We start from the raw sequence: 27,409 nt of genomic DNA on the forward strand, positions 1-27,409 counted from the left end.
GTCTGCTGAAATGGACCATTAATTTGAAGATAAAACAGAGGTGTTATTTCGAAAAAGATAATATCACAACAGTGGTGCATGTAAATGATTCTCATTTAGAGCAGATTAAAGCATTTCCCTCCTCAAAAATAATGCACCTCGTCCATAACAAAGGGCACGAATGACGACAAGTAGCCTACCGATGTTATGAAAGAAAGAAAAAGCGCAAGTCTCCGAATGTACAGTATCCTCATCTCCCCCTAGTGGTCATAGGTACTAGAAAGTGAAGTATGACGTCACGGCGTGTTACACGATAATATTTCCCCACGTGGGTAGGGGAAGGCAAACGTTGCCTCGTGTGTGAAGTGGAAATCTTGAAATTACAGAGTAAGTTTTGATTTAATACTTGTTCGATTTGGAATTTGTTCAACGAGAATGTCATCCACCTACACAGTTAATAAATGTGTGTTATTGTTGACAATTGTTTCCCCCTTTACCGCGTGGTGCTTGTTTTCCAGTTGTGCTCGCAAGAGAATGGACGGTATTCACAGTCATAAGTTGTGTTTTAGTCTCACTCATTGACCTGTATAGTTATATATACGTCAGTGGTATCACTTAGAAAGTACACAATTGTGTTTCGATTAGGATAGATAGACTACACTACCGATTAGGATAGATAGACTACACTACAATCAATGTCGGCCTTCATAGTATGGCCAGCTGTGTGTTACATGTTTACATACCGTTATACATGCTACACGTCCTCATGTCCATTCCGCAGATGGTCGTCAAAACAAAAAGTGATCCATCCAAAATGAAGAAGAACAAGACGATGAAAGACAAGAAAGGAAGACAAGAAACAAAGGTTTCAGGAAAACATAAACGGAAGAAGACAGACGACACAGAGGTAGTGGGGGTTTGCCATTGTTGTATTTGTGTTACAGAATTGTCTTTCACACATCAACATGATGTGGTGTGGTGCATCTGTGTTTGAGTGTGTCTGTGTTTCTTTCTCTGTCAGGAAAGGCCAGAGGTTTTACCCAAAAAGTTAAAGAAACAGACAGTTCAGGCAGAGCCAGAGGAGAAGCCAGAGCATGTGAATGAGGAGGACTTGACACCAGAGGTTAGTCTACTCATTTAACATACTAAAACATCTGTGGATGCAGTGTGCTGCTCATAAGTTTACATACCCTGGTGGAATGTGTTTTTGCCATTTCTCAGAGAATGTGTACGAACATCTTTTTTTTTTCAGGCATTGCTAGTGACTGGCTGAAGACATTTATTAGCAATTACCTCTGTTTGCTCTTACACAATCATTCTCACCACGAAATAACTAAATCATGCTGATCAAAAGTTAACCACCTCTAGTAGTTTTTGTAATGTGCCAATTTGATGTTTCATAGAGCTCAATTATCAGACCCAAGTCATCAATTCCCCACTGCTTCATGAGGAGCCATTTTATAGAATTTGGATGTTACATTCTGTGATGATGGACTGGTGGTGGCATAGGTCAGCCAAGCCTGCATACTTTTTAAAATGTTATTTCTGTCAGTTGATGTCTGCGTAATACAGTATTCACCTGATACATGAGTACCTGAGTACAGACCAAGGCAGAACAGAAGTGTCAATTATACCCTGTGTTTATTACACAGACAAAAACTTCAGGTCTGCAATTTGAAGTGTTTGAGCTGTATCTGTATCCCCTGAAGGGGTTGGCCTACACATTAAAGATTAGACATAATGTAACATGCCGTTTATAAAATAATGCAACATACGCAAATGTAACATAAGTCATCCTGCGCAGTCTGCTACTCGAGGCTCAAGCTCACGACCCTCCAGTCAGTGCTCTGTAGCTCATTGCCACTGCAGCTGTATGAGGCTTTGTAGGGAGGTTTACGTAGGCTGCGTTCCAATATGCGACCTTGCGTCCTCCACTTGTTCTTGTGGCCTCATACCATTGTAGCTAGGCTGACAGCTGAGAAACTTTATTGTTCTCTCTACGGAGGAGGGGCCAGGAGGCGAGGTGAGGCCACAAGCACAAGTGGAGGACGCAAGGTCGTATATTGGAATGCACCGTAGTCTCTACTGTGGAACTCTACTAGTTGGCATCCATGGCACAAAAGCGTCCAGTCAAGGATAGTCTCATTTATGCACCAATAGTACCAACGTTGGAGGCCCAGAGCTGTTATGCTGAAATACGGTAGTTTACTTTATGAAAAAAATAAGAATGCAGCCGGCGCATAGGGGACGTTTAAAACGACGGGAAAAGGGCTGATGCAAGAGGGAAGTATTTAATGTCTGTGATTCACAGTCCTCAAGATGTGCCGTCCTTGTTTGTTTTGAAGGGATGGTGGGTTTGAGAGTGAATACGGAATATAAAATAATTAAATAGGCACACAAGTAAAAGCGGAATAGAGAAGCGGCATAGATTGTATAGGTTTGGCATCCGCCTTTGTATACAGTCCACGAGAAGCACCAATAGTCTCATCTTCTCCTTTCAGCGGTCCAGTTAAGCAGCCCATGTGGAAGGGTCGTCCCTGTAATGGGGCATGTTTGATACAAATGATGAGTTAATGAGTCGTCCTGAGTAAGATGTTTTTTGAGGTGAGTAAATATGTTATTAAGCACATAAAATGAAAAAAGGATGGAACGGAGGATGGTCAGTCTTAAAAAGCACCAATAATCTAAGCTTTTCGTTCATTAGCACAGTTAAGCAGTCCATGTGGAAGGGCCCGTCCCTGTTACGGTGCGTGTTTGATACAAACACTACACAACGCACCCCAGTGCTGGTTCACACGTTAAAGTCCGAAGTGCTCTCTCTGTGCTGCGTGGAGCACACACACTCCCCCTCCCCCGGCAGGGCTCCTCCGTCCACCAGGCTGTGCCTCAGGTCCCCGTTGTGGAGGTGGGGCTGGTGCGGGCACGCCGGGTGAGTGTGCGTCTGTGCGTGATGATGATGGTGGTGATGAGTAAAGATGTTGCAGTGCGCGTGGTGCTTGACAAACAGCCGCAGTTTGTGCACGAAGGTGCCACCGATGAGGCTGTAGAGCAGCGGGTTGAGGCAGGAGTTGGCGCATGCCGCGAGGGTCACCAGGTGACCGGTGAGTGGGTACTGTTGCCACAGCGTGCTGTTGCCGCGGCGACGCGAGGGCCCCGTGGCGCCCCGCAGCAGGTGCGCGGCGATGAAGACGTTCTCGGGTAGCCAGCACACAAAGAAGACTGTCACCGCCGCCACGATCATGCGCAGGGCTTTCAGGCGCCCGCCACGCCGCTGCCCGTTGGCTGGGGGGCGGGCCTTCATCAGGGCTCGGCCAATCAGAGTGTAGCAGGCACAGATGATGCAAAAGGGCAGGAAGAAGCCCACTGTCACCTCCAGCCATTGGACCTGTGTGACACAATCACCGGGAAATGTAAAACAATTATTGATTTTAAATGTGCTTGTCAAACTTGACCTAGAGGTTAGTCAGTGTAAGACTTGCTTTCTTATCGTAATGTGATTCTGTCCAGGAAATCCTGCGCTCTGGTTGTAAATGGACAGTTGAAGAAGCTTCAAATTGAATTGAACTGAATAGATTGGAGCATTGGTGTATAGTCATTGCTTGTGAGGACGTCAAGTAAAGCCATTTGTTAAGAAGCTGTTTACACATGTATGGATATTTCTTAATTGGCTTTGCATTGGTTTTGGCCTCTCGTTTACACGTAAACAGAGTTTTAGAATTCAAAGAGTGGATGTCTGCGCTTCAGCCTTGGTGGTGCTCACGGTCGAGGACAGCAGTATCAAGACAAGCTGGGCTACTTCGCAGTGACTTGACCCAGTGATGACTGGAGGTTTTTTATTGTTTTGGTGCACAAAGTGACGTTTCGGCGCACCTGCACCTTCCTAAGAGTCCTCCCTGGGTCTAGTCACTGTGAAGTAGCCCAGCTTGTCTTGAGAGTTTTCGAATTCTCATTTCAAACTCCCATATCCTATTTAGAGGGCTAAAATGAGTCTTTATTTTTATCCACGTCGTGATTATACGAAAACGGAATAATCTGCATTTTAAAAATATCGTATACGACGTGTAACCAGCACCTAAGCTTATTCACCTCGGCCATGCCGGCGAAGCAGAAGCCCTGCCCCCAGCCGTGACGGGCGTGCGCCACGCCGAACGGCAGCAGGGTGAGCAGGCAGGCCGCCGCCCAGATGGTGATGCAGGCCAATCGGGCGCGCTGCAGGCTGGCGCTGGGCGACAGGGCCCGGTGCGACAAGCCCGTCAGGGCCATGCAGCGGTCCAGGCTCATCCAGGTCAGGGAGAACACACTGCTGTACATGTTCACCTGAAACACACACAAACACACACGGATGGCGATGTAGTATACGCACACACACACACGTACATGTATTATAGCACATTATGTAAAGCAGACACGCTGCTGTTCATGTTGCTCTGGAACACAAACACACACACACATACATGGACACCCACACACATCAGGGGTGCATTTCTGGAAAGCGTAGATGCTAACTATGTTAGCTACTTTGTTGGTTGCAATTCAATTTCCCATTGACAACTACCGAAGTTGCTAACTGCTAACAACTACGCTTTCCTGAAATGCGTTACAAACTTCATTCACTGCTGCAAGAAAACTACTACTGGAAGACAGACAAATGCATGGTACAAACACAGATACTTATGTCGTATACAGGCACGCATATATGTACACACATTACAGTACAGTATTTATTTACATACATTAGCAGACTACATTTACATTAGCAGATATCCAACGTGGCTTATAAAAGACTCACACAAGCTCTGAATTTCAGACCTCAGACACAGCTGCTGATAAGGACAGAGTGTTGCACATATTTACTTTTCTGACACGTCGCACATACAGTACAAACACCACATGGACAGAACAGATAGTTGTCAAAGTCAATTACTTCCCCTTTCTTTACCACCACCTGCAGTCTGTTCCTATCGTCGGTCATCTGAGGTCAAGAGGTGTGTGTGTGTGTGTGTGTGTGTGTGTGTGTGTGTGTGTGTGTGTGTGTGTGTGTGTGTGTGTGTGTGCGCGTGCGCATGCGCGTGTGCGCGCATGTGTCCATATCCTTGTGTGTGGGTGAAACCGGCATTGTGATAGTGTGAGTGACCAGGTTAAGCCCTCATGTCACCAGTTGACCTCTCGAACAGCACACAAACTCAGGGACACTCACCAGGTCAACGGGAAGTCAGTGTTTGTGTGTGTGTGTGTGTGTGTGAGGGTGTGGGCTTGGAACGAAGATATGGGGAAAGGGAATTGTGTTACAAATTATCCATAGCCCAGTAATAAGATGTCCAGGTGTCTACCAGGTATCTAATCATGGGCAGTCATGGGTAAGCGGTTAGAGCAGGGGTCAGGAACCTTTTTGGTGGAGAGAGCCATAAAAGCCAAATTTCAACAAAAAAAAATTCGTGAGAGCCATACCACTTTAAAAAACACTGAATACAGCTTAAAACATGTATTTCAATCAAGCCCAACAATTGTACAGTACTGTCAAGTTATTATTACTTTTATTGATAACTGGCAACTTCATTATGACAGAGGGTCTGGGGGTCCTCCCCCCGAAAATTCCTGCATTTTAACGACCTGTGTCCCGTTTAAGCTCAATACAGAGCCCTTACTTTTGTTTTATACATATAGATTCCGTATTTAAAGGGACGGTTGGCAGGATACAGTTCCCAAAAGCCAGATATAATTCCCAAAAGAGTCACATGTGGCTCTAGAGCCATAGGTTCCTGACCCCTGGGCTAGAGCATGGGTGGGGAACCACGTCCGGAGGGCCATTTGCGGCCCTTGAGGCCGATTTATCAGGCCCCCGATATAGTTTTGATGTTATGCAGCTTCACATGAAATATGACATATTTTATAAAGGAATCTTAGAAAATACATTTGCAATACAATTAAGTTATTGGCTGAGTGGAGGGATATGTGAAAATCCCAGCTGCCTTATCATTGCCTGTAGAAAATGTACTACAGTCAGGGAAGCCGACAGGGGGGACAAAGGGGTGCATTGTCCTGGGCCCAGGGACAGAAGGGCCCCAAAATTGGGTCCTACTTAGTACTTACATTATATGTATTGGATGGGGGCCCCTTTCAAGTGGCTTTGTCCCGGGCCCTGCAAAAGCTGTCAACGGCCCTGGCTACAGTATATGATACATTACACTGTAACTGTCATGCTACAGTTAAGCTTAATTGGTCACTCACCTGCAGGAAGAGGGCCATGCATGTGCATAACAGGGCATGGTCGTAGTACTGTACTATACTGTAACTGTACTGTACTGCTCTATTGTGATGTAATTGGTCACTGTCGTAGCGTTGTAACGGTATTGTACTATACTGTACTGTACTGTTCTATATTGCGGTGTAATGTAATGTCATTCACCTGTAGGAAGAGGGCCATGCAGGTGCATAGCAGGGCGTTGTCGTAGTACTGTCCGCTGACGTTGAAGACCTCTATGAGGGAGTCCAGCACCAGCACCAGGTCGGCCAGGGCCAGGTTGGTGAAGTACAGGTCAGGAGAGGTCATCCGCGAGCAGGGGTCCAGGTTCACCACCAGGATGAGCAGGTTACCTTCAGAGGGCAGGCGTCAAGGTTCATCAAATCAAAGGTCTTTTTTTATATATGTACTATGCATATTTTTAGGGGCTTTTATGCCTTTATTTTGACAGGACAGTCGAAGATGGTGACAGGAAGCGAATGGGACAGAGAGACAGGGGAGGATCGGGAAATGACCCCGGCCGGACTCGAACCGGGGTCCTTGTGAGTGGGCATGCAAGCCCAAATGTGAGGGGCTTAGCGCGCCAAATTAAAGGTCTTGATGAGTTCTCTATCTAACTGTACCAAAAAGACATATCAGAAACCAGAATATATTGAATAAAACAACAAAACCTCGCAAATTGATGCTCCGCACATGCCTGCATGGTAATGCATTCCTAACCAGACTGCATTGTAATTTTTCAGAGTGCCTATGCGCTGCATCAGTTAAGTTTAATTGAGTTTGCTCCATTACCAACGTGGTCTTTGACTTTGACTTTGTGTGCGTTCCCATATGCGACCTTGCATCCTCCTCTTGTGCTTGTGGCCTCGTACCAGGAAGTAATGTGTCATGATGACATCATTGACAACAGCATTATATTTCAATATCTCTCAAAAGCTCAATTTTCTTATTTGCAAACTGGATGGTGAATGAAGAATAGTCCCCTAAAAAAAACGTATTTGTTTCCTCCACGGAGGCAGGGCATCAGCAAAACGTGAGGCCACAAGCCCAAGTGGAGGACGCAAGGTCGCATATTGGAATGCACATTTTGACTTTGACTTACCCAGAAGGCCGAGCGGGAATAGGAAGACAGTGTAGAGGCAGGAGAGCAGCAGGCTCACCACAAAGGTGTTCTGGACGTCGAGCGCCGGGCCAGTCGTCGAGAGGTTGCCAGGCAACAGTGGGAGATCGGAGGTGTTGTGAGGCTGGGGTGTGGTGTTGATGATAGTCGTGGTCGGAAACTCCATTCCCTCCTGTCCAATCGCATTGGCGTCTTGGGGTCACATGGTGGCTGGGGTCTTGGGGCCACATGGTGACAATTGCCCCTTAGCGTGAGTGTGCATTACGGTGTGTGTGTGTGTGAGCGTGTGTGTACTGGCACATTCAAGTTTGTTAGTCCACCTCTTCTTGGTTCTTCCAATAGATTTCCCCCCACACACTCTTCCTGTGTCTTTTATAGGCAGATGGGAGACAAGGGAAGAGAAAAGACTTTAAATCTTGAAATGAAAAATTCTGCTCTAACAGATGAAGCATTCTGGCATTGCTCTTCTATTAGATGCCTCTTTTTTGTTTGGAGTGAAAGTTAAAGAATAATTATCATATATATATAGTTGCCTCTTTGTTCATTTTCTTAATGCAGGTGATTTAACCAGAGGGGTATTTCAAGAACCTGGATATATAGTTAATTTACAGGAGGTGGTAAGGTAAGCCTGTTAATAGGTATTACAGTGATGTAATCCAGTTAAGAAAAGAGGCCTCCAAGCTTGTCTCTGAGATGATTTGCCACTACCCCAAGGACAGCATATTCTGGGGTGCGTCTTTCAACGGCCAAGTAGCATAACAGTTAGCAATGTTGCATAGTAGATACTATAAAAGTTGCTAACTCTTGTGTCTCGAACGTTAGCACACAAAGTAACTACTGCTTGGAGTAATGTGCACTCTGAAGTAGTAGTGCTTGAAAGTGAGGCGCCTCCTATCCGTATCTCGACAGTGAAGTTGAAGTACAGCTGGAGTAGATCCATCCAGAGTCCAGACATCACCTCAGCCACCCCAAGTAACACACAGCGCTAGTCTACTTCAGAGTGTGACTCCACCCATTAGCTAAACTTGTAGTACATATTTGATCACAAATGTGTCAATATCTTTTAATCCTGTGGTGCAAATGCACTGAAAATCAATCGACATGCACACAAAGTCATGATACAGCTGCGAGAGTGTTCAGAACACAAATTCAAGTCATGTCATTTGTTCGTGAAAAAAATTGTCATATCCTTGGAATCTGATGAATCCCACACTAATAATATACTTTTAGCTGTATACCGATTGAATTTCGTCTCATTTCGATGTGTAATTTGTGAAATATTTAGATTAGAAAGTATTGGCTACTCCTGGAAATTCACTGGTTTACGTGTCAAGAACTTAAACATTTTTGGTGCGAATTTCATTTCATAGCCTAGGGGTATTTACGCTTGCCTATCAATGGGAAGACACGAGCCACGCGGGTTCGAATCCAGTGTGCAGCATGTTGACAAACAACTCGTGAAATCGTGTTTTGGACCCTACAGTGTAACACATTTCCCCTTGGCTGCACGTGTGAGTTGGTAATGCACTAAATAAATAAAATCTATTTCTGCCAGATATTTCCAAAATTGTGGCACTGCAACCATGTGGATTCGAACCTGCGTGGCTTCTGTTTTCCCATTGGGATGCAAGCGTGAATACCACTTGGCTATGTAATGAAATTTGCGCTGAATATTTTTAGGGATATGACAGTTCAACAGGTGAATTTCCGGGAGTGACCACTACTTTATTATCCAAATATGTTACAAATTACACCTCGGAATGAAATGAAATCCAATCGGCATGCAGATAATACTGCATTATTGGTGCGGACGGTGTCAGATTGTAATGCCACGGCCGTGTTTTTTTCACAAAGAAATTACAAGGTGTGTTTTGGAGGAAACAGCTGAGTCACGGTGTCGTGACATCCAATCAAATGTGCTGGTGGTGGTTGTACACATAGACATCATATAGAATATATTCGACAGTATATCACGAAAGTGAATACACCCCTCACATTTTTGCAGATTTTTTAGTATATCACTTCATAGGAAAGCATTACAGAATTTTCACTTTGACATAATGATTAGTGACCTTTTAACAACATATTTAACCGCTTAAATTTCTTGTTCACTCAGAAAAAAACTAAATACAGCAATTCATGTTTGAACATGTACTCACAAAAGTGAGTACACCCCAGATTAAAATCCGGTAGAGAAGGGGCTATGTTGGCTCGAATCGTCTCGAAATGAAACGAAATGAAAAGGGATGACAAGGGAGGTCATCAGTGTGCGTTTCAACATTTCTTTGCATTGAACTTTTAAATTTTGAGTCTGCATCTGGCTTAAATAGATTGGTGTGAGATTTGAATGCAATCCTATGGAGAATATCATGATCTGCTTCAGTAGTCACAGTGCATGTTGACATGCATGTTTCTTTTAGGTGTATTTCAGATTGCCAATGTTGACAGCATTCATGCATCCCCAAACCATGTCAGTCCCACTACCATGCTTGGCTATTGAGAGGATACACCTTTTTTGTAAAACTCACTTGTTTACCACCACACATGCTTGACACCATCTAAAGCAAATTTGTTTATCTTGGTCTCAAGAGAGATGAACAGACCAAGGATATGGATCACTGGAACTATGTCGTGTGATCTGAAGAGACCAAGATAAACACATTTGCTTTCGATGGTGTCAAGCATGTGTGCAAAATCTGCAAAACTGTGAGGGGTGTATTCACTTTCGTGATATACTGTATATGATGTCTATGGTTGTACACTATTGCTTTCTACTTCACGCACTGAATTTAGGAGGAAACAGCTGAATCATGAGTCAGCAAGACACACGTGGTTGTCATCCAATCAAAAGGGCTATTCATGCTTGTCTCTTGTTGCTTCTTTGGTCACGCACTGCAATGACAAGAAAGTAAGTAGCGGTGTGGACACAGGAAAGTAGCCACACTACTTTGGGCTTACTGTGGGAATAGTACGGTTTTGAGAAATGCACGTATTTCGCCTTGAAGTAAGTAGATGCGTTTAAAGTACACAGACGCACACCACACCTTCTACCTGCACTAAACACACACACACACACACACACACACATACACATACACACACACACACACACACACACACACACACACACACATATGCTGCTGCTGTACTTGACAGACCTTTTTAATATTTATTTTTCTTCAAAATGCTACTATTACTATGTCAGAACGCTATAAAGGACTTTTTAGGAAAAGCACAAAAGCACAACAATTACCTCTTAATGTATGTCCTCTACAAGTCTTCTGTTGTCCAGTCTTGCACTTTAAATGTCTGTATGAGCACTGTCTATGTCCATACTGTCTTAAGTCCATGTATAAGTACTGTCTATGTCTATACTGTCTATGTCCTTACCTAGATTAGTCTATGTCTGTATGGGAAAGCAAGAAATGTAATTTGAAATTCTTTGTATGACCAGTGCATGTAAAGAAATTGACAATAAAACCTACTTGACTTGACTTGAAAGTACATCTGTAGAAAGATGCTAACGTTACAGAAACGCACCCCTGATTTACTATATCAAGCCAGGTTCTTGGAATACTCACCAGCTTTCCCCCTTCATCCAAATAATTAATTGCCTGCAACAAATGTGTCAGCATGACTTAAAACTTCCTGAATGGATATCTGCCCCACTTCTTAATTCTTAGATCCAATGACTGTATGTATATACACTCTGTTGTTGCACCTCAGTCATTTTTTAAAGTGGAAGGAATTTGAAAGCGTGGATTGACGTTTGAAGACCTGATGAGATGAAGGAATGAGGCCAGAGAGTTGATTTTCTTGGTTTCTGTTGACTATAAACAGTTACGTGTCTGTCTCCCTCTCTAAGAAAGGTCGGGTCACACAGTCTTAGCTAAACGTGCAGGGGCCTTCTTGCTAAAGTGGCACGAGCGCTACATTTCGCAAGACTTGACAACACCATCGCAAGACCTGCAACGCCTTACCTGAGAGTTGAGACATGCTCAGGAGACAACGGGGAGCTTTGTGTATTCCATGTTGTTGTTGTGGAATAATGGGTGTAACAAAGTAACTAGCTATGGCATGATGTTGGTATTGGTAGACAAAGATCTGAATGTAGTTGTGTTAGATCAGACGTGGGCAAACTCAGGCCCGGGGGCCACATGCGGCCCCCTGAGCCATTTCATGTGGCCCCCAGAGCCTTTGCAAGAAAGACAACTTTTAAATCCAAATTCAAACGGCTACTCAACATTCTTAAAATGCTACCTAAAACATGAGTATTGACCAAAGACATAGGCTTCATTTAAATACATTTAATCACAATGTGCAGGAATATAATTGCGGCCAAGTTATGTCAGCGTACACTGTTTTATTATTGACACGGGTGAGTTGTCTGTGGCACCTGGCCCTTCATTTAATATTCTAAACCCAATGCGGCCCTCGGGCCAAAATAATTGCCCACCCCTGCTGTTAGATGATGACAACTACCAGTAATGGGCAACCTGGATCCATTACTTACAATCCAGTGCCACATATTGTATTCCCAAGTGACCTGGATTTACCTGTCCAATTCAACCAGATGATTGGCTGGTTTAATCGACTGATTGACTTAGGCAGGTAAAATCAGGTCGTTTGGAATATGTGGAACTGGATTTTTAACAATGGATCCAGGCTGGCCATCACTGTTGCTTGAGCTTCCATGACTGACTTGTATTGTTTGAATTGATTCATTTTTAGTCGCAAAAAGGTACCTTAAAATCAAGCAGCCTTTGTAATATTTTCTGTACTAGTTGTAAGTATCTACATTTTTGAAATGACTCATAGAGGATTTGATGTTATGTCAACAAGGAATAAACCAGAAAGGAATTTTGTCGGTTAATTTTAAGGTCTACGGAGCAGTAAAAATGATGGTTGCATAAAGATGTTAACAGTTGGCCAAACTAAGTTTGAATCTATTGGCTTGCTGTTTATTGGCTAAATTGGAAGTTCTTGCTTCATTTATGACTTAATTAAACTCCATTATACTTTCAGTTGATTCTTTTAGACCACGGTATTATTAAGTATGTGGTTAACATAGACTTAACCATAATTGTTTTTTTTTTAGAAATATGGCATATTTAAAATAATTTCTATACTTGCTACAAGTAAATACTTTAAAATGTCTGGAAAGCCAACAGCATAATCTATGCTGTATGTTAACTACTAGACTAGGTGTTTTCCACAAAGAGATAAAGTGAAGTACCAGTAATGGCATATAAATGTATCGATGCAAGTAATCGATGTAGATAAACTTTAAAATATTGATGTGATTGATGACTTCCAATGCAACATTTGGAGTTTTCTTTTGTAACATCTCCTAAAATCTGACACATCTCTGGAAAGCAGGCACTAGACAGTTAGGGAACATTTTCCAGTAACTACATTTGACTAGCTACAGTAAGTGTTAAAAACCGTGGAATATTTAGTAATTTAAGCAAAACGCCTTTCAGAGAGGCACATAAAAGCCAGGCACAGACCCCAACTTTGTAATTTCAGGCTTAAACTGCTTTCTTGGTTTCTGCCTTGTATTTCTTTTGTTTTTGATACTGCAGAAAAAAGTAAAGCAGTTGATGGTTAAGAAAATACACCCAGTGATGTACACCCACTGATTTGTCCATATGCAGTATGTAGCTGGGCATTAGAGCTTGTGTAAAATGTATGGCAAAAAACAGCTGATAAGAGCTGAACAGGGGTTGTAATATTGCACAGACAGGCCAGTGGATAAGAGGCCCAGATGTCCATGAAGGTTAATGGCTCTATTAGAGTAAAGCGGTAGTAATAAATGACTCAGTTTGACCATGACCCGAGAGCAGAGAGATGAAGCTCGTGCAAGCTTAAATAAATATAACGCTTGTGCTCATCCAGCAGAAACGTTAACACTTGTTTTTGGAACTTCAGAGCAGTTCACGCAGAATTGTTTACATTGTACATGGTTGGTACTTGAAACCCAGGCACATTTTAACAGTAATGACCGATTTTGGTATCTTATGATCAATTTTAGTGATCACTGAGTTAATTATGACATGCATACACATTTGCCATCCAATTTCCAGAGCATACAACAGGTTTTTGTTTTCGTACCGCAAGAAAGACTGTCCTCCCCTTTTTAGATCATTAGTACATCCATTAGTACATAGCCGAATGGGCTTCTTACCTGATCGTGACCTTATGGTTTAGCTCGTAATTCTCAATTTGAAGTTGGCATGTCCATTTCCAAAAAGCCTGATTTTCCCTCTCGCATCCTTCTTCTGTATATATATATATATTTTAAATCCTTTTTCCTTCTTTTAGATCTTTTTCTTTCCCGTCTTTGGAGAAAGCACCTGTTTGAAGTAGCACTTTACCAAGAATCTGTTTGCCACCCTCTTCTGTGGTGTGGAGACTCCACCCCTCACACACACACACACATGCACACACGCACGCGCGATGCATTGACGTACACACACACGCACGTACGCGCACACACACACACACCTGACCCCCTTCAACTGGACATGAGGGTCTTGAAGTTAAAGCTACAGCCTACAGCCTATGCCGTGGTGTCATTAGATGGACATTTACAACCTTTTGGCCATGATGCAGATTATTAATGATGCAATATTAAGAAATGATGCCGTATTATGAACCACATATCTCGATCCAGATATGCCATAATGGATGCTTCCTTTTCCCATTCCTTGGTACACTTGATCAATGTCCAATTGGTTGTTTTGATTAACAAAAACATATGATTTTAGAACTATGCAATAATGTCATTTCAAAGCTCAAAGAAAAAGCTAAAAAGTACTGTTGACACTTGTGCTACAGCTTGTGCTAGAAGTATTTATGTATGCATATGTGTCTGTATGTATGTTTATAAGCGTGTCTGTGAGAGTGACTGCGAGACTGAGTGTGGTTGTCTGTAGTGCATACATGGGCATGCATGCTGCTTTGCCTGTGTGTGTGTCTAATGTACAAATATATAAACAGGGAGGGAAGGAAGGGGTTGGAATGATGAAGGGGACGTGGAGACTGGCTGTTTACTGACAACAACAACAAGATGGAGGCTGATTCAGGGAAGCCCTGGAGCAAGCTGTAGCTATTGAACATGTGTGCTGTGTAAAAATCCTACTACACTAGGGCTCAGGGGTATACTGTAGCAATAAAAGGTAATGTCAAAGTGAAAATGATATTTAACTCCCATATAATGCTAAATCAATGGTTATATTTCTTTCGCTGGTGATTTGGTAATCTGTCGAGCTAGATTACAGCATGAAAAGTTAAGTCTGTCATAGCATGTTGCAGAAAGCTGAGGGCTGAAACTTTTTTTTTGTCCAAAATGACATCAACACAAATGGTTGACTTTTGGCAGTTGCTGTTAGTCTAAGACAGATGAGAAATTTCAGCACTGGAAAAACAATCACAAGAAGCAACACGTTCTGTCCAAGTCGTCGTCCACTAGAGCTTTAACGATGTTGTATTGAAGCGATAGGCAGAGTGACTATACTGTACCGCGGTGCAAGAAGGCAGTATTGTGATTCGCCCTTTCAAAGGTTTTACATTTCATTCCAGAATTTTTTACTCATAATTTTATTTTATAATGTTGGCAAATGTGGAAAAGCAACTTCATTAATAAAAAAAAATACATTTAAGAAATCGTGGGGTGTATCGAACTATAACGACACGAACCGAATCGTGAGTTCAGTGTATCGTTACAGCCCTATCGTCCACCCTTTAGGTTGGAATCAAAGTTGTTAGATTACTACAGAGAGGCGCTCCAGTCCTACAAACATACTTAGTGTGGTAATGACCCCATATAGAAAGGCACAGCAATCTCAAAAGCAGTTCATCCTCAAAAGTACTTTTCACAATCAGAACCTGTTAAGCGATTTTGTAAGCCAAAACTGAGGGTGAATGGATGCATAGTATGGATGTGTCTGGTCTTGTTTTAATGTTTTTGTTTTTTTGAGTCAGTGAGAGGTAGGATCTTTTCTCAGAAGTGTTCTCACTGACAACAGGTGTAGAAATGTCAATGCCACCTGAGGTCAGGGTCAGATTATCCATAAGGGCCAGCTGCACAGTGCCCAGGGGCACCAACCGTTTTTGACCAGTGAGGGGCAGCAAAACACACACTTAACATATTGTTTATAAAGGGGGCACCACCATCATTCCAGTTTGAGTCTCAAACTGGGAACACTGATGATGGGCTAGACCCGAAACCCGAAATATATGAGTCTCAAACTGGGAACACTGATGATGGGCTAGACCCGAAACGTTTGTCCCCTGTCTGTCGGTGTTATTTACTTTTTCGGCTTCGTTTAATACAGTTTTTGATTTTGCATTCAGCTCCAGTATGCGACTCCTTTCTTCCTTTGCATTTATCAAATTAGAAATGAGTACATATGTCCCCCAAAACAATATTTTTTTCTCGGTTTTAACACTTAATATGTTGTCTTTTCACTATTCTCCATCTAATGAATAGATTGAATGTTTTGAAAATGATAGCATTTTGATTTTATTCACTGTTTACCAAACGTCTCAACTTCACCGGAGTTGGGGTTTGTACATTTAAAAAAACTTGTATTGTACTGTGACCTTGAGTGACGATACAACAACACAACAGTCTTAACTTACCAACCACAGACTCTTATTTTCAGAGCCAGAGGACTTGACTTCACGTTCCTTTATTATTTTTCAGGGCATGGCACATTAATGACCATGTATGTACATACATACATGTAAATGTGCCGGATTGTAGCACAGAGGCTAATTTCCATCTGCTGTCCAAAGTAGGCAGGCTAGATGTTTACAAGCAAAGACATGAAAAGCACATGCATACATATTCTACAAAAAGACTGTTTGTAAAAAAAAGAAATGGTACAAATACAAAGGCAATAAACATGTTAATTATTATTATAATATAATAATATAGGGCCATGTACTTAGTGTGCCAAGTATTAGTGGTGTGTGATGCGTGTGTGTGCGCAGGTGCAAACTGGTGGTGGGTACATGTTTTTGAGCTCGAAACCACATTTCCTTATGTACAAACTTAAACAGAAGACTTGAATTTGGGAGTTTATTTGGCAACAAGTTTCTGCTGATTTCATAGGGATATAGTTGACATTATAATGCTATAATAACAACAATCATGGCAGCCATGGCCTAATAGTTAAGGAAATAAGCTTTAGATCAGAGGGTTGCAAGTTCGAATCCCACCCTTCCACTCCCTGCTGTACTCCATGGCCCATACTGTCCCAGGGACTGTAACCAATACCCTGTAAATATACATAAATCACTTTGGGCAGAAGTGCAAGCAAAGTGTGATGTAGTAATAATAATGTTGTTTTGTTTGCTTGTGATTTGTTGTCTTCAGGAGAAGAGGGTTCTGGAGAGGAAGATGAAGAAGATTTTAAAGAAAGAGGAGAAGAGGCGGAAACAAGAAGAGGGGAGCGGGGAGGAGAAGCAGGAGGACCAGAGCAAATCAGCCGAGAGGGCGCTGGAGTATCTCACATGGTGACATAAACATATCTATTCTTCACACACACACACACACACACACACACACACACACACAGGGCACTGGAGTACCTCACATGGTGACATACACATGTCTATGCTACACACACACACACACACACACACACACACACACACACACACACACAGGTCGCTGGAATACCACATTTACACAGTACACACACTTACAGAATTACACATGGGAATATCTCGAATGGTGAATGGTTTTATTCATGTAGGATGATGGTTGTTATTAAAATTATGTTTTATAGTTGGTCCGAGAGAAGAGAAGAGTGGAGGTTCAAGAAGATCAGACAGACGTGGCTTTTGCAGCACATGTATGACACAGAAAAGGTAAACACACGCACACGCACACACACACACTCTCTCGCTCTCTCTTTCTCTCGCTCTTTCTCTCACACACACACACACATGCATTCTGCGGGCCATTTACCGCAGTGGATGACCCAGATAAGTTGGCTCAGAGTCATATGACTTCATTCTCATGGCAAAACAAAGGTAAATAAAGTTGGCCCCTTACATTAGGACATGCACATGCACATGCACATACAGTAGTCTTCTTAACTGTCCTCTTTCCAAACGGTTGTTCATTACTAGAGTAGAGTACAGTTTTATTGTCACTATATAAATATAGCGAGATTATGTTTAGTAGCAACCCACAAATGCCCACAAAATAAAAGATATATTAACAGTAAATAAATAATATATAAAAATCCATAAAAATCCATGTGCATCTCACAGTATCGATAGTCCTGAAGTATTGAGGGGGGGGCAGGTGACATATTGAGTTCAAGAGTCTAATGGCAGTAGGGTAAAAGCTGTCCTTCATTCTCGTAGTGCGGGCACGCAGAGTCCTAAAGCGCCTGCCAGATGGTAGCATGGTGAAGAGCCTGTGACCAGGGTGTGTGTGATCTTTAAGGATGTTTAGTGCTCTGTTTGTGCAGCGTGTATGGTGGATCTCCTCAAGTGTGGGTAGTTGGCATCCAATGATTCTCTCTGCTGTTTTAATGATGCGCTGTAACATCTTCTTGTTGTCGTGTGTGCAGCTGGTGTACCAAGATGTAATGCTGTATGTAATTACTGATTCAATTGTACACCTGTAGAAGTTAGTGAGCAGATCTTGTGGTAGATGTATTAGATGACCAATTTTAAGTGTTAATCTTGTCCAGTTTTTGCAGATATTTCTTTAAACTTGTCTTCGATTTCATACATTGGCACTGCATTCACTGCACGCTGTCTCATAATTGGTGATGACGTGGGAAATGCCCGGATGTCAGTCTTGGTGAATGAGAGAGTGATGATTTGTTGGAACCAATTTTGTATCTGGCCTCTTCAGGTGTCAGACGGATCCTCTGTCATGCTGGCCTGACGAATAAGAGCAGGGTTATTTAAAGGGATGGGACTCGACTTTCGAATATTTGAATATTCAATATATGTTTGAATTTAATAAAAATAATACATTTTATTTTAAGCGCCTTTCAAGATAACCAACATTAAAACAGAGAAGAAAATTAAAAGAACAGTAGAAAGAGTAATATCAAAGCATCAATGAATTCATACATCACAACTAAAAATAGAGGAATAATTAAAACATTAAATAAAAATAAAAAATAGTTATACAAGAATAAAGTAGAATACATAGGCTATGTATATAAAATAAACTGAAAATAAAGTAATAATTAAAGGAAGTGGAAGTGCATGTCAGTGTTTTTTGAATTTGAAAATTCGCAATGTCTGTCTTGAAATCCACACTACATCTGTATGGAGGCCCATAGATACAGATTTTTATATACAGCGCCGCCAGTTAGTATTGGCACCCCTTAATTTTATTTACAAAGTGTGCAATATATCCAGAATTAAATGGAAATATACACAACTTTTACCATCAGGATCTTTTGATTGAACATTATAAGATATTTAGAATTGCCAAGTATTTATTTCCAAATGCATTTTGTAATTTCAAGCAAAAACACTGAAAAGGGCATGTCCAGGAATATTGGCACCCCTCCTTCAAGGGTTAATTGCACACTATTAGACCGCAATGGCAGCCTCCGAAGGTTTTGGTTTTTATCAATGACTGTGTTCTTTCATTTTACAACCAATCCACTGTGCATTTGGATGTGTTCTTTGGGTTTTTGTCTTGCTGGAGTGCACATGATGTTCAACTCAAACCAAGTGTTCTTGCCATGGTTACACATTTTCCTGTAAATGATGATACCTGTCATGTCATGATGCCTGTCATGATACCTGTGATACGGTCAAAGCCTCCAATACCTAATGCATCAATGGGGTGACATAATATTATGGATTGGACACCATGCTTGATTTTTGATAGGGTGTCCTTTTTCCTTTAAGACTTTCTTGCAGAGTATGCAAACATGATGTTTGTGTGAGTCACTGAAAAACTGTGCTATTGCTTCATCTGACCTTAAAACATTCTTAAAAGGGCTGTGCTAGGCCTGTATTTTCTCATACAGCCGTCAGGTGTTCCCTTTTATGACTTTTATTAAGCAATGTGGTCTGCCTTGGTCTCCAACCAAAAGGCATTACTTTGTGTAGTGTTTAACACAGGGTGCTTATTGAAGAAAACTACCCAAAACAGTTCAAAGTGGACCGTCAGGTCTGTAGATGTTAGTCCCTGTGTTTTTTTCATTATTTGCACCGACTTCCAAAGACTTTTATCATAATGTCTTCCCCTACCCCCCACATCCAAGGATGTTCTTTACAGCTCCATGTTTGGCAGATTTCTGAATAACACAACACAGTGTTGAAAATGGTATATCAAGGTCTTTTGAGATGACAATTTATTATTTGGAGGTCTTGTTTTTTGCAAATAATAGTATTTGTGGTGTCCTCAGGCAATGGTGAAAGACACACAAGATGTAACAGGTGGCTATTTAAACACAAATATCATAATTCCTTGCCTAATTCATGTTCTATGGGCAAAAGCAATTAGTCAAAGGTGATTCCCATTTGCAATTTACCATAATTGAGTCAAATTAGGTTTCCACAATGGTATCCAGTAAAGGGTGCCAATACCAGTGATCGCGGGAGCTTTACCATATTCATTTTTTTCCCTCTCATAGTTTAGTATTTAATGCTGTTGATATTTTTTATATTTAGTATCAACCACAAGCTATCTATAGAAAAATCATGGTTGACCTTATTATTTGTTGTCTGGAGATATGTCCCATAATGTACTTAAACTTCAAGGGTGCCAATAGTAACTGGCGGCACTGTATGGGGTCTGTATATGTAATGTGGATTAGTGTGCCAAGTGGCAGTGAAGATTAGTGCAAAGTTTCACCAAATTTCTAAATTTGCTCAGCAAATACAAATGGATCGTCTGTCATTTTCATCACAAAAGGCGTGCCAGAAAGTCCGACACATGCACCGTTTACAGCCAGGGATAAAAAAAATCTCTGAATATTATTCGAATATTCAAATAGTGGCCATTGATTTTCGAATAATGTGTTTGCCAAAAAATCCCATCCGTAGTTCTTTGTAATCTTCAATCTTTCTGTCCTCTGCAGTTGCCAAACGTGTCCTTTGTAGTGACAAATATTGTCTCCTCATTAATGTCCTCCGCTGATTTCAGACGCGTCCTCTCCACATTTGTTGCCTTTGCAGGTAGCAGACACATCCTTTGTAGTGACTAATCTCATCTCCTTTGTGTCTGTCCTTCGTAGGTGCCAGATGCGTCCTTCTCAGTCATGCTGGCCTACCTGGAGAACCTACGCGGGGCAGCGCGGGACGTGACCGTGGAGCAGGCGGAGGCCGTGGTGAAGGAAGACCAAGGGGACGCGTCCCAAAGCGCAGACCAGCAGAAACGCATACAGAGAGCCCTGGAAGTAGTCCGGCTACTGGCCTAGGCCAGCAACAATAATAACAACAACAACAACAACACACACACGCACATAATATAAAATAATTAAAAAATATTTTGTATTGAATGGAAATGTCTTATCTGTGTTTCCTTTTTATTTGAGATGCAATATACAATTTCCTTTGTAGTGCAGTCAGTTGCCCAAAAAATTTTACGCTAGGGTTTTTACAGTATATAAATAGGTAGGGCAGAGATTCTAGGAGTATTATCCAGTCTCTGGGTAGGGTGTGTCTGCAATGTCAATAAAAAAAAGCTGTGGGTGTGTAAGGAATGTTCTTATTCACTAGAAAGTGCACTTGCTTTTTATTTAACAGTTGACGTTTGGGGGCAGGCTAAAGAGCTCACCATTCCAATGGCCCAGTTGGAAAAGATTGAGCCATCTCAACCTGAGTGAGAACCTTCCTTGTGTTAATGAAGGCTGGACACAAACACTCATGAGTAGAAAAAAACAACAACTTTTTCATGGGGTTTACTGCCATAGGCCTGCTATGCATATTTGATTGGAGTTTTAGACTGCTTTTTGATTAACTCCAGAGCGATGGTCTCATCCATCTCTGTGCGCAGCGAATGCCACAAGAACTTTATTTATGAAATGATAGAATTGTGATTACATAAAATCCGACATCTACCTTTTTTATCTAGATAGTTTGCAACATATAGCCTACGCTGGTATGTCTGCTACTAATTATCGAATGGCCTCAGGCGCACATGGGTAGTGCAATCTATCGCTCATAAGTTTGGAAACTTTTATCTTCTGTTGTATACGAGACTTGTATTTTGACACCGATAGAAAAAGAAAACCATCAGTGACCCGGATGTTGAATTCATCGCAGGGGTCACAGTGCAACAAAAGCCTTTTCAAAAGCTTTGTGTATTATATGAAATTATCACAAGCAGATTTTGGCAAACTGGACTGAAAGGAATTTGTAAATAAACGGTCACTATTGATACACATAGAGTATATTTACTGGGTGGGTTATAGATAACATAAAAGCCTGCATGAAACTGCACAGGCAAAATGTCAGGAGTCATATTCCAACGTCGGCTAACTAGCTAGCATGACTGGTAGCTTGCCTAGATTATTCAGAACATAGTACACATACTCTAATTTTATCTTACACAACCGTACTGCCGAAAATTGCGTGGACTTGGGAAGTGTTAATGTTGCTTTTATGGCGTCTGGTTTGTCCGCCCGACTGTTGAAAAAACTTCACCTGCATCTTTACTCAACTCCTTACCACTGTTTGACAGCTTCTCTGGTCTGTGCGAATCTCACATTGTGAGTATATTGCATGTGCTTGGGATATCTCTGTAACCGTTTATATCTACCTGGACTTCAACCTCTTGATTTTCTCCTGATTACTTTGCTGTTGTGTGAAGTATGACTACGCCGGACGATATCGAACCGGCAAGAAAGAAAGTGAGACTCGCGACTACCTCACCTGAAAGTGTCAACAAAGCACCATTCTATTCGCAGCCACTCAACACATTGCGAGAGAGCAACCAAGACAGAGGCAAGAACATTCATCAATTTATCTAATTTCCTTTAACTGTTCTCATTCCTTGATTCCATTTAACTGCGTTAGACACCCCAGTGAGTCTAGGCTAATGATTCATTTGTTGTCTTTCATTGCGTGCGTTCCACGCCCATTACGAGTACTCATGACTCATGTGTTTTAAATATTTTCCTGTCACATGTTTCTATCACCATTCCAGTTGGAGCCGACAAAGTTCTTCCTACAGGGGGAACGCGCATGGACCCATTCACCACCAGCGGACCGGAGCGATTCCACGGACCCACAGCGCGGAACCAAGTTGCCCGCAGAGGGAAGCGCTTTCAGCACCAGCGACCCAACCTTCTGGACCAGTGGCTGGTGGTGAAAAGACGCAACTCATCTTCCTCTCCAGAGCCCATGGAGCAGCCAGCGGACACCGACGCCGACAACATGGACGCTCAATCCGAGACGGAGGCGATGGGCATTGACGATTTGTTCTCAGACAGCCCTGTAGTCGGACATGTAGAGGAAAGCGAAGAGGCTGATGACGTTGAGGTCCAGTCACCTGGTCCGCACACTGAGGATGCTGCTGCTGATGCTACTGTTGTTGCTGCTGCTGCTGCTGCTGTTGCTGCTGCTGCTGCTGCTGTTGCTGCTGACGATGAGGCTCTTGCATCAGGCCCAGGCCAGAGGGCAGTGAAAGACCCTCTGAAGGAGTTGCAGAGCAGGAAATCTAAGAAGAAAGAAGAAAAGAGGAAGAAGGCGGGAGGCCGGATCACAGACTACTACCCCAAGCCTGGACCATCAGCAGCTGGTTCCTCAAGGTACATGGCTTTTCTACAGCAATCTCATTACATTACATTGCATTACATTACACTTAGTTCACACTTTCATTCTAAGCGACTTACAGCAATATAAAGGGAAATGATTATAGTCCCCTGGAGCAATGTGGGGTTAGATGCCTTGCTTAGGCAGCCCCTAATAGGGGTGGTCTCTTCATCAAAATGAATTCATAAATATGTCCCTTTTTAGTACAGCATTAGTAGTATCAACATCTATTTCAAGTATTTGTGTAGACTTAACATTTTACATTTATGTAGACTACTTGAATCTCTTCAGAGATATACCACAATCAGAGATACCATACATTGTCTCCCCCCCCCCCTTTTCATATCTATGGGTTGCGAGCAGGGACAAATTATGTTTCCTCGTTGGTTCAGAAAAGTTTCGGAGTTCGGAAGCGTAGAAGTTAGAGATCCTTTTGTTGTTGGGGGTTCAGGGGTTTGACATTACACACAATGCTATTTCATAGTGGGGGCCCTTTCACATAACAGAGAGGAATTAGAAAAGCTATGATGATGGGGGCATATGAAAGACCTATTACACAATGCAATATGATATTGGGATGCATAAGGTTTTAAAAGTGATGTTGAAATTGTAGCGCGGAGGCTTTGGCTTCAGGGCCCCCTTGACTCTTGGGCCCCTGGGCCTGGGTCCGGTAGGCCCATGTAGTAATCTGTCCTTGATTGCGATTATGCAGAAGGGAAGAGAAATCTTATCCCTTGTAGCTTTTTAAAGAAGAAAAATCCTCATATAATGTACAATTCATAGGAAGTTTCATTATAGAGGGAAGGACGCTGGGCTTGCTTTTCCACTAGGTTGTCTTTTTGGGAGGAAGAGGGAGTATCCCCTCTTCCAACTTCCAATCATAACTGTTGCCAGCATTTGGGTATGTTGTTGAAAAATGAAAGCGCAGCTACAGCGACCTCATGTGGTCGTAGCGATAAGAGCAAAATAATGTCATGCTTTGACATGTGAGGTCGGAATATGCCACATCGAAGCGGTTGTCTGAGAGTTTAATCGGCAACTACTACTATTTCGATTTCTGCCACAGTGGAATTGCACAGAGAGTCACCAATTACGGATGTTCGATCGGTTTCAGGAATGATCACCACTTTAAAATGGTTGAAACGAAATCAGGTGCGATGGGTTGCATTTTATGTCGTCAGATTGGTGAAAACGAAAGTAAAACCTCTCGAAGATATTCTGGTCTCACTTGCAGGCTAGTCTTCAGACAGGGTGTATATTGTAATCGGTACTATTAGGTCTAGATAAAAGTAAATTAATTACCATCAAGTCTGCAGCTGAAAGACTTGTGAACACTTCCATGTCTTCCCTCAAGGATTTCTTTTGGTGGCTTCTGAAGGTCTGTGCTCGTGTGAACCAAGTGCAGGTCTACTGACTTGGATGGTGTTTTTAGATTGCCATGTCAGAAGATTGACAGTAGCCTACTACATTATTCATAGAAGTAGACACAGTAGGCTAGTCTCAAGTGGTGTTGAATGAGTAGTACGTACCCATGTGTATGTTTGCATTCTCTTAACTGGTGCAGATTTTGTCTACTGGTGCTTTTAAAGGTTTTAGATTTTTAATATATTTTTGTTTTATATTGTGTTTCATGCACCAGACATTTCAGGAAAAGGCTAAACTATAATTAATTTTGTCGATACGTATGCCGTGAGTAGTTTGAGACTCTCTGTTGTCTTATCTGCCTGCTTGGCACAACTTTGAAACATTGGGTATGTTCCAATATGCAACCTTACTTCCTCCACTTGTGCTTGTGGCCTCGTACCAGGAAGTAATGTCATGATGACAACAGCATTATATTTCAATATCTTGCAAAAGCTCAATTGTAAAGTCTTTTCCTCATTTGCAATTAGAAAGGTGAATGAAAAACGGTCCCCCAAAAGTTGTTGTGGCTAGGCTGACAGCTGGGAAACTTTATTGTAACGCACACATTGAAATACTTCTGAGTGGTGCTGTGGTGTGTTCCACAGAATATGAGGGTACTGGTTGGCTTTTCGGTTGCGGGTCTGTCTGCCTGTGCGTACCGGCTATGGCCGTATGGTACAGAGCCGTCACAGGCTGGTAGCAGGGGGTGGGTGTACACCATCAAGAAGGCTTTATGGTGAGTAAACTTGTGCTAATGTAAGTGTTTCCCATGCAGTGGCTATTGTGTGGCGTGGCACCACAGAATGAAAACCAAGCACCACTATTTGATCAACAGCCACACATGCCTGTACATGTCAATGAGGTGTACACATTTAATTTGCAATGGCCTGGCGTATTCGCCTACAGCACCGCACAATGCTACTTGCAAGGGAAACACTGACTGTATGTGTATGGGGATCTTATGCTGTTGATGCTATTTCTGTTGTCAGCCGTTTCAGTTTCACTATGTGATGTGTGTGTATGTGGCTTCCAGTTTCATTGTGTGTGAATTGAATGTCATTGTTGACAATAGGTTAGCTTTAAAGTTGCACTGTGCTTACCACCGCCAAGTATTCATTGTGACTGGGAACATTGCACTTTTCATACATGAAAAGGGGGATCGTCTCCATGTCTGTCATTTTGAAAGCATTTTTTAAGAATTAGATTTTTTTCTCATCACACATCTGAAAATAGACTGACACTGATGAAGCACGGTCACATGTTCCTACTGTCAACAAACATATCTCTCTGTGTTGATAATTGACAGAATTGAAATAATGGCATTAGTTAGTCGAAACAAACAAAACAAAGTCTTAAACACTTGTGAATGCTCCAACAGCATGTTGTAATACTCATCTTGCCGAGTGTTTTTTTTTAGGGCTCTCCTCTGATCAGATTAAGTGATTCAATCAGCATAGCAGCGTATGGGTGGACATTGTGACCACAATGACACACGAGCCTTTCATAAGTGACCCCCAAGTGACATAAGATCCTTTAAAGAAGAATAAAGTCGCCAGGTTAAGTTAATTGGGAGATACATTTGTTAATAATCAACTAATATAGCCCGGAAACAGAAACAGATGCCTGTAGACTACCTATGAACAAGTTTACCACTTGCTGTAGGTCCACTTAGCTAAGGATATCATGTTCTTGGAATACCATCCCAGTGAATGCTGCCAAGACATATTGTATAGGAGTTGTATTTCCATGCCTTAACATTACATTGCAGCACATTAGATTACACTTAGCTGCCACTTTTATCCAATGAAACTTGTTGTGGTTATTTACAGTGACTTAAAGTGGACTGTAGTGGAGCAAGCAGGGTTAGGTGCCTTGTCACCATGTCCCTGTATATTGCTGATGAAGAAAACGTGATATCAGAGCATTTAAATATCAATGAATTGTTTTTTTTGTTTTTTTTTTGTTTCTTCTTCATTGAAAGTTTCTGCTGAACTATCTGGAGACTAAAACAGGAAATTCTCAGAATCTCTCTTCCTGTTCCATCCCTAGTATAGTTCCGGAAGTGGTATTTTACAGTTCTTAAACAATGTCTTGAATTCCAGCTCACTGTTAGAAGCATACTGTATGTGTGCTACAGGATTTGCAGCCTCAATATGTGTGTTTACACTGGTATTTCATATTTTGAGTGTAATGCTTCATTTCACTTCAATTTCAGTACTTTCTTAAGATTCCCAATTAGTACACGTGTACTGTGACAACAAATGCCGTTCTGTTCTGTTCTGTTCTGGCCTATTTTATTCTGTTCAGTACATTACATCACATTGCAGTACATTTAGCTGACGGTTTTACACAAGGCGACTTACAGTTATTTTGCAGGTATTGGTTACACTCTCTGCAGCAATGTGGGGTTGGGTGACTTGCTCAAGGGCACTTCAGCCTTGTTTGTAGTTGTAGGTAGAGATATAGGTGGGATTCACACCTGCAACCCTCTGGTGTTAAAGTGTAACTTGCAGGTCAAACACCACTAAATCTCATTTTAAGAACCTCAATACATAAATTTAGATGTGATATATGTCAAAATACCGAATTATTGCATAAACAACATTTTCAGAAAACTTTGTCAAAAATAACGGCGGCTTCTTTTAAACAAACATTTAGAATCCGACGTAGATAGAGGGAGTCGCCGCGTTCTACACTGTAAAAAAATTTCCGTGAAATTTACAGCATTTTACTGGCAGCTGAGCTGCCAGTAAAAACTTGTAAATTTACAGTAATTTTCTGTCGCTAAAAATTACAAGAGATTACTCCAAAATTTAACAGAAAATTGCTGTATTTATTTTACAAGCCATCACTGTATATTTACAGCTTATTTAGTAATAATACAGCAAAACTCGGTTTCAAGCTAA

The 27,409-nt window shown here is 41.9% G+C and overlaps 3 protein-coding genes across 3 annotated transcripts in view; 2 read left to right on the forward strand and 1 right to left on the reverse strand.

Annotated features, from left to right (window-relative positions):
- Positions 1-251: 251 nt before the first annotated feature.
- On the forward strand, positions 252-20,842 carry LOC134467714 (uncharacterized protein C7orf50 homolog). Its single transcript, XM_063221576.1, has 6 exons — positions 252-366; positions 761-886; positions 1,001-1,102; positions 16,726-16,865; positions 17,141-17,222; positions 20,579-20,842. Exons 2-6 carry the CDS (start codon positions 761-763, stop codon positions 20,759-20,761), a joined length of 633 nt encoding a protein of 210 aa, XP_063077646.1. The 5' UTR covers positions 252-366; the 3' UTR covers positions 20,762-20,842.
- LOC134467719 (G-protein coupled estrogen receptor 1-like) lies at positions 1,117-9,048 on the reverse strand. Its single transcript, XM_063221580.1, has 3 exons — positions 6,386-9,048; positions 4,066-4,296; positions 1,117-3,364 (listed from the first exon to the last, which is right to left on the reverse strand). Exons 1-3 carry the CDS (start codon positions 6,527-6,529, stop codon positions 2,771-2,773), a joined length of 969 nt encoding a protein of 322 aa, XP_063077650.1. The 5' UTR covers positions 6,530-9,048; the 3' UTR covers positions 1,117-2,770.
- A 68-nt stretch (positions 20,843-20,910) lies between the features above and the next one.
- LOC134467718 (poly(ADP-ribose) glycohydrolase-like) overlaps positions 20,911-27,409 on the forward strand; it is a 121,768-nt gene continuing 115,269 nt past the window's right edge. Inside the window, exons 1-3 of the mRNA XM_063221579.1 lie at positions 20,911-22,054; positions 22,156-22,289; positions 22,492-23,095. Of these exons, the coding sequence (XP_063077649.1) occupies positions 21,948-22,054; positions 22,156-22,289; positions 22,492-23,095 (845 nt within the window). The 5' untranslated portion in view covers positions 20,911-21,947. The remainder of the gene's footprint in view (positions 22,055-22,155; positions 22,290-22,491; positions 23,096-27,409) is intronic.

This window comes from Engraulis encrasicolus, chromosome 17 (genome assembly GCF_034702125.1).
Source record: "Engraulis encrasicolus isolate BLACKSEA-1 chromosome 17, IST_EnEncr_1.0, whole genome shotgun sequence".
Classification (NCBI taxonomy): domain Eukaryota; kingdom Metazoa; phylum Chordata; class Actinopteri; order Clupeiformes; family Engraulidae; genus Engraulis; species Engraulis encrasicolus.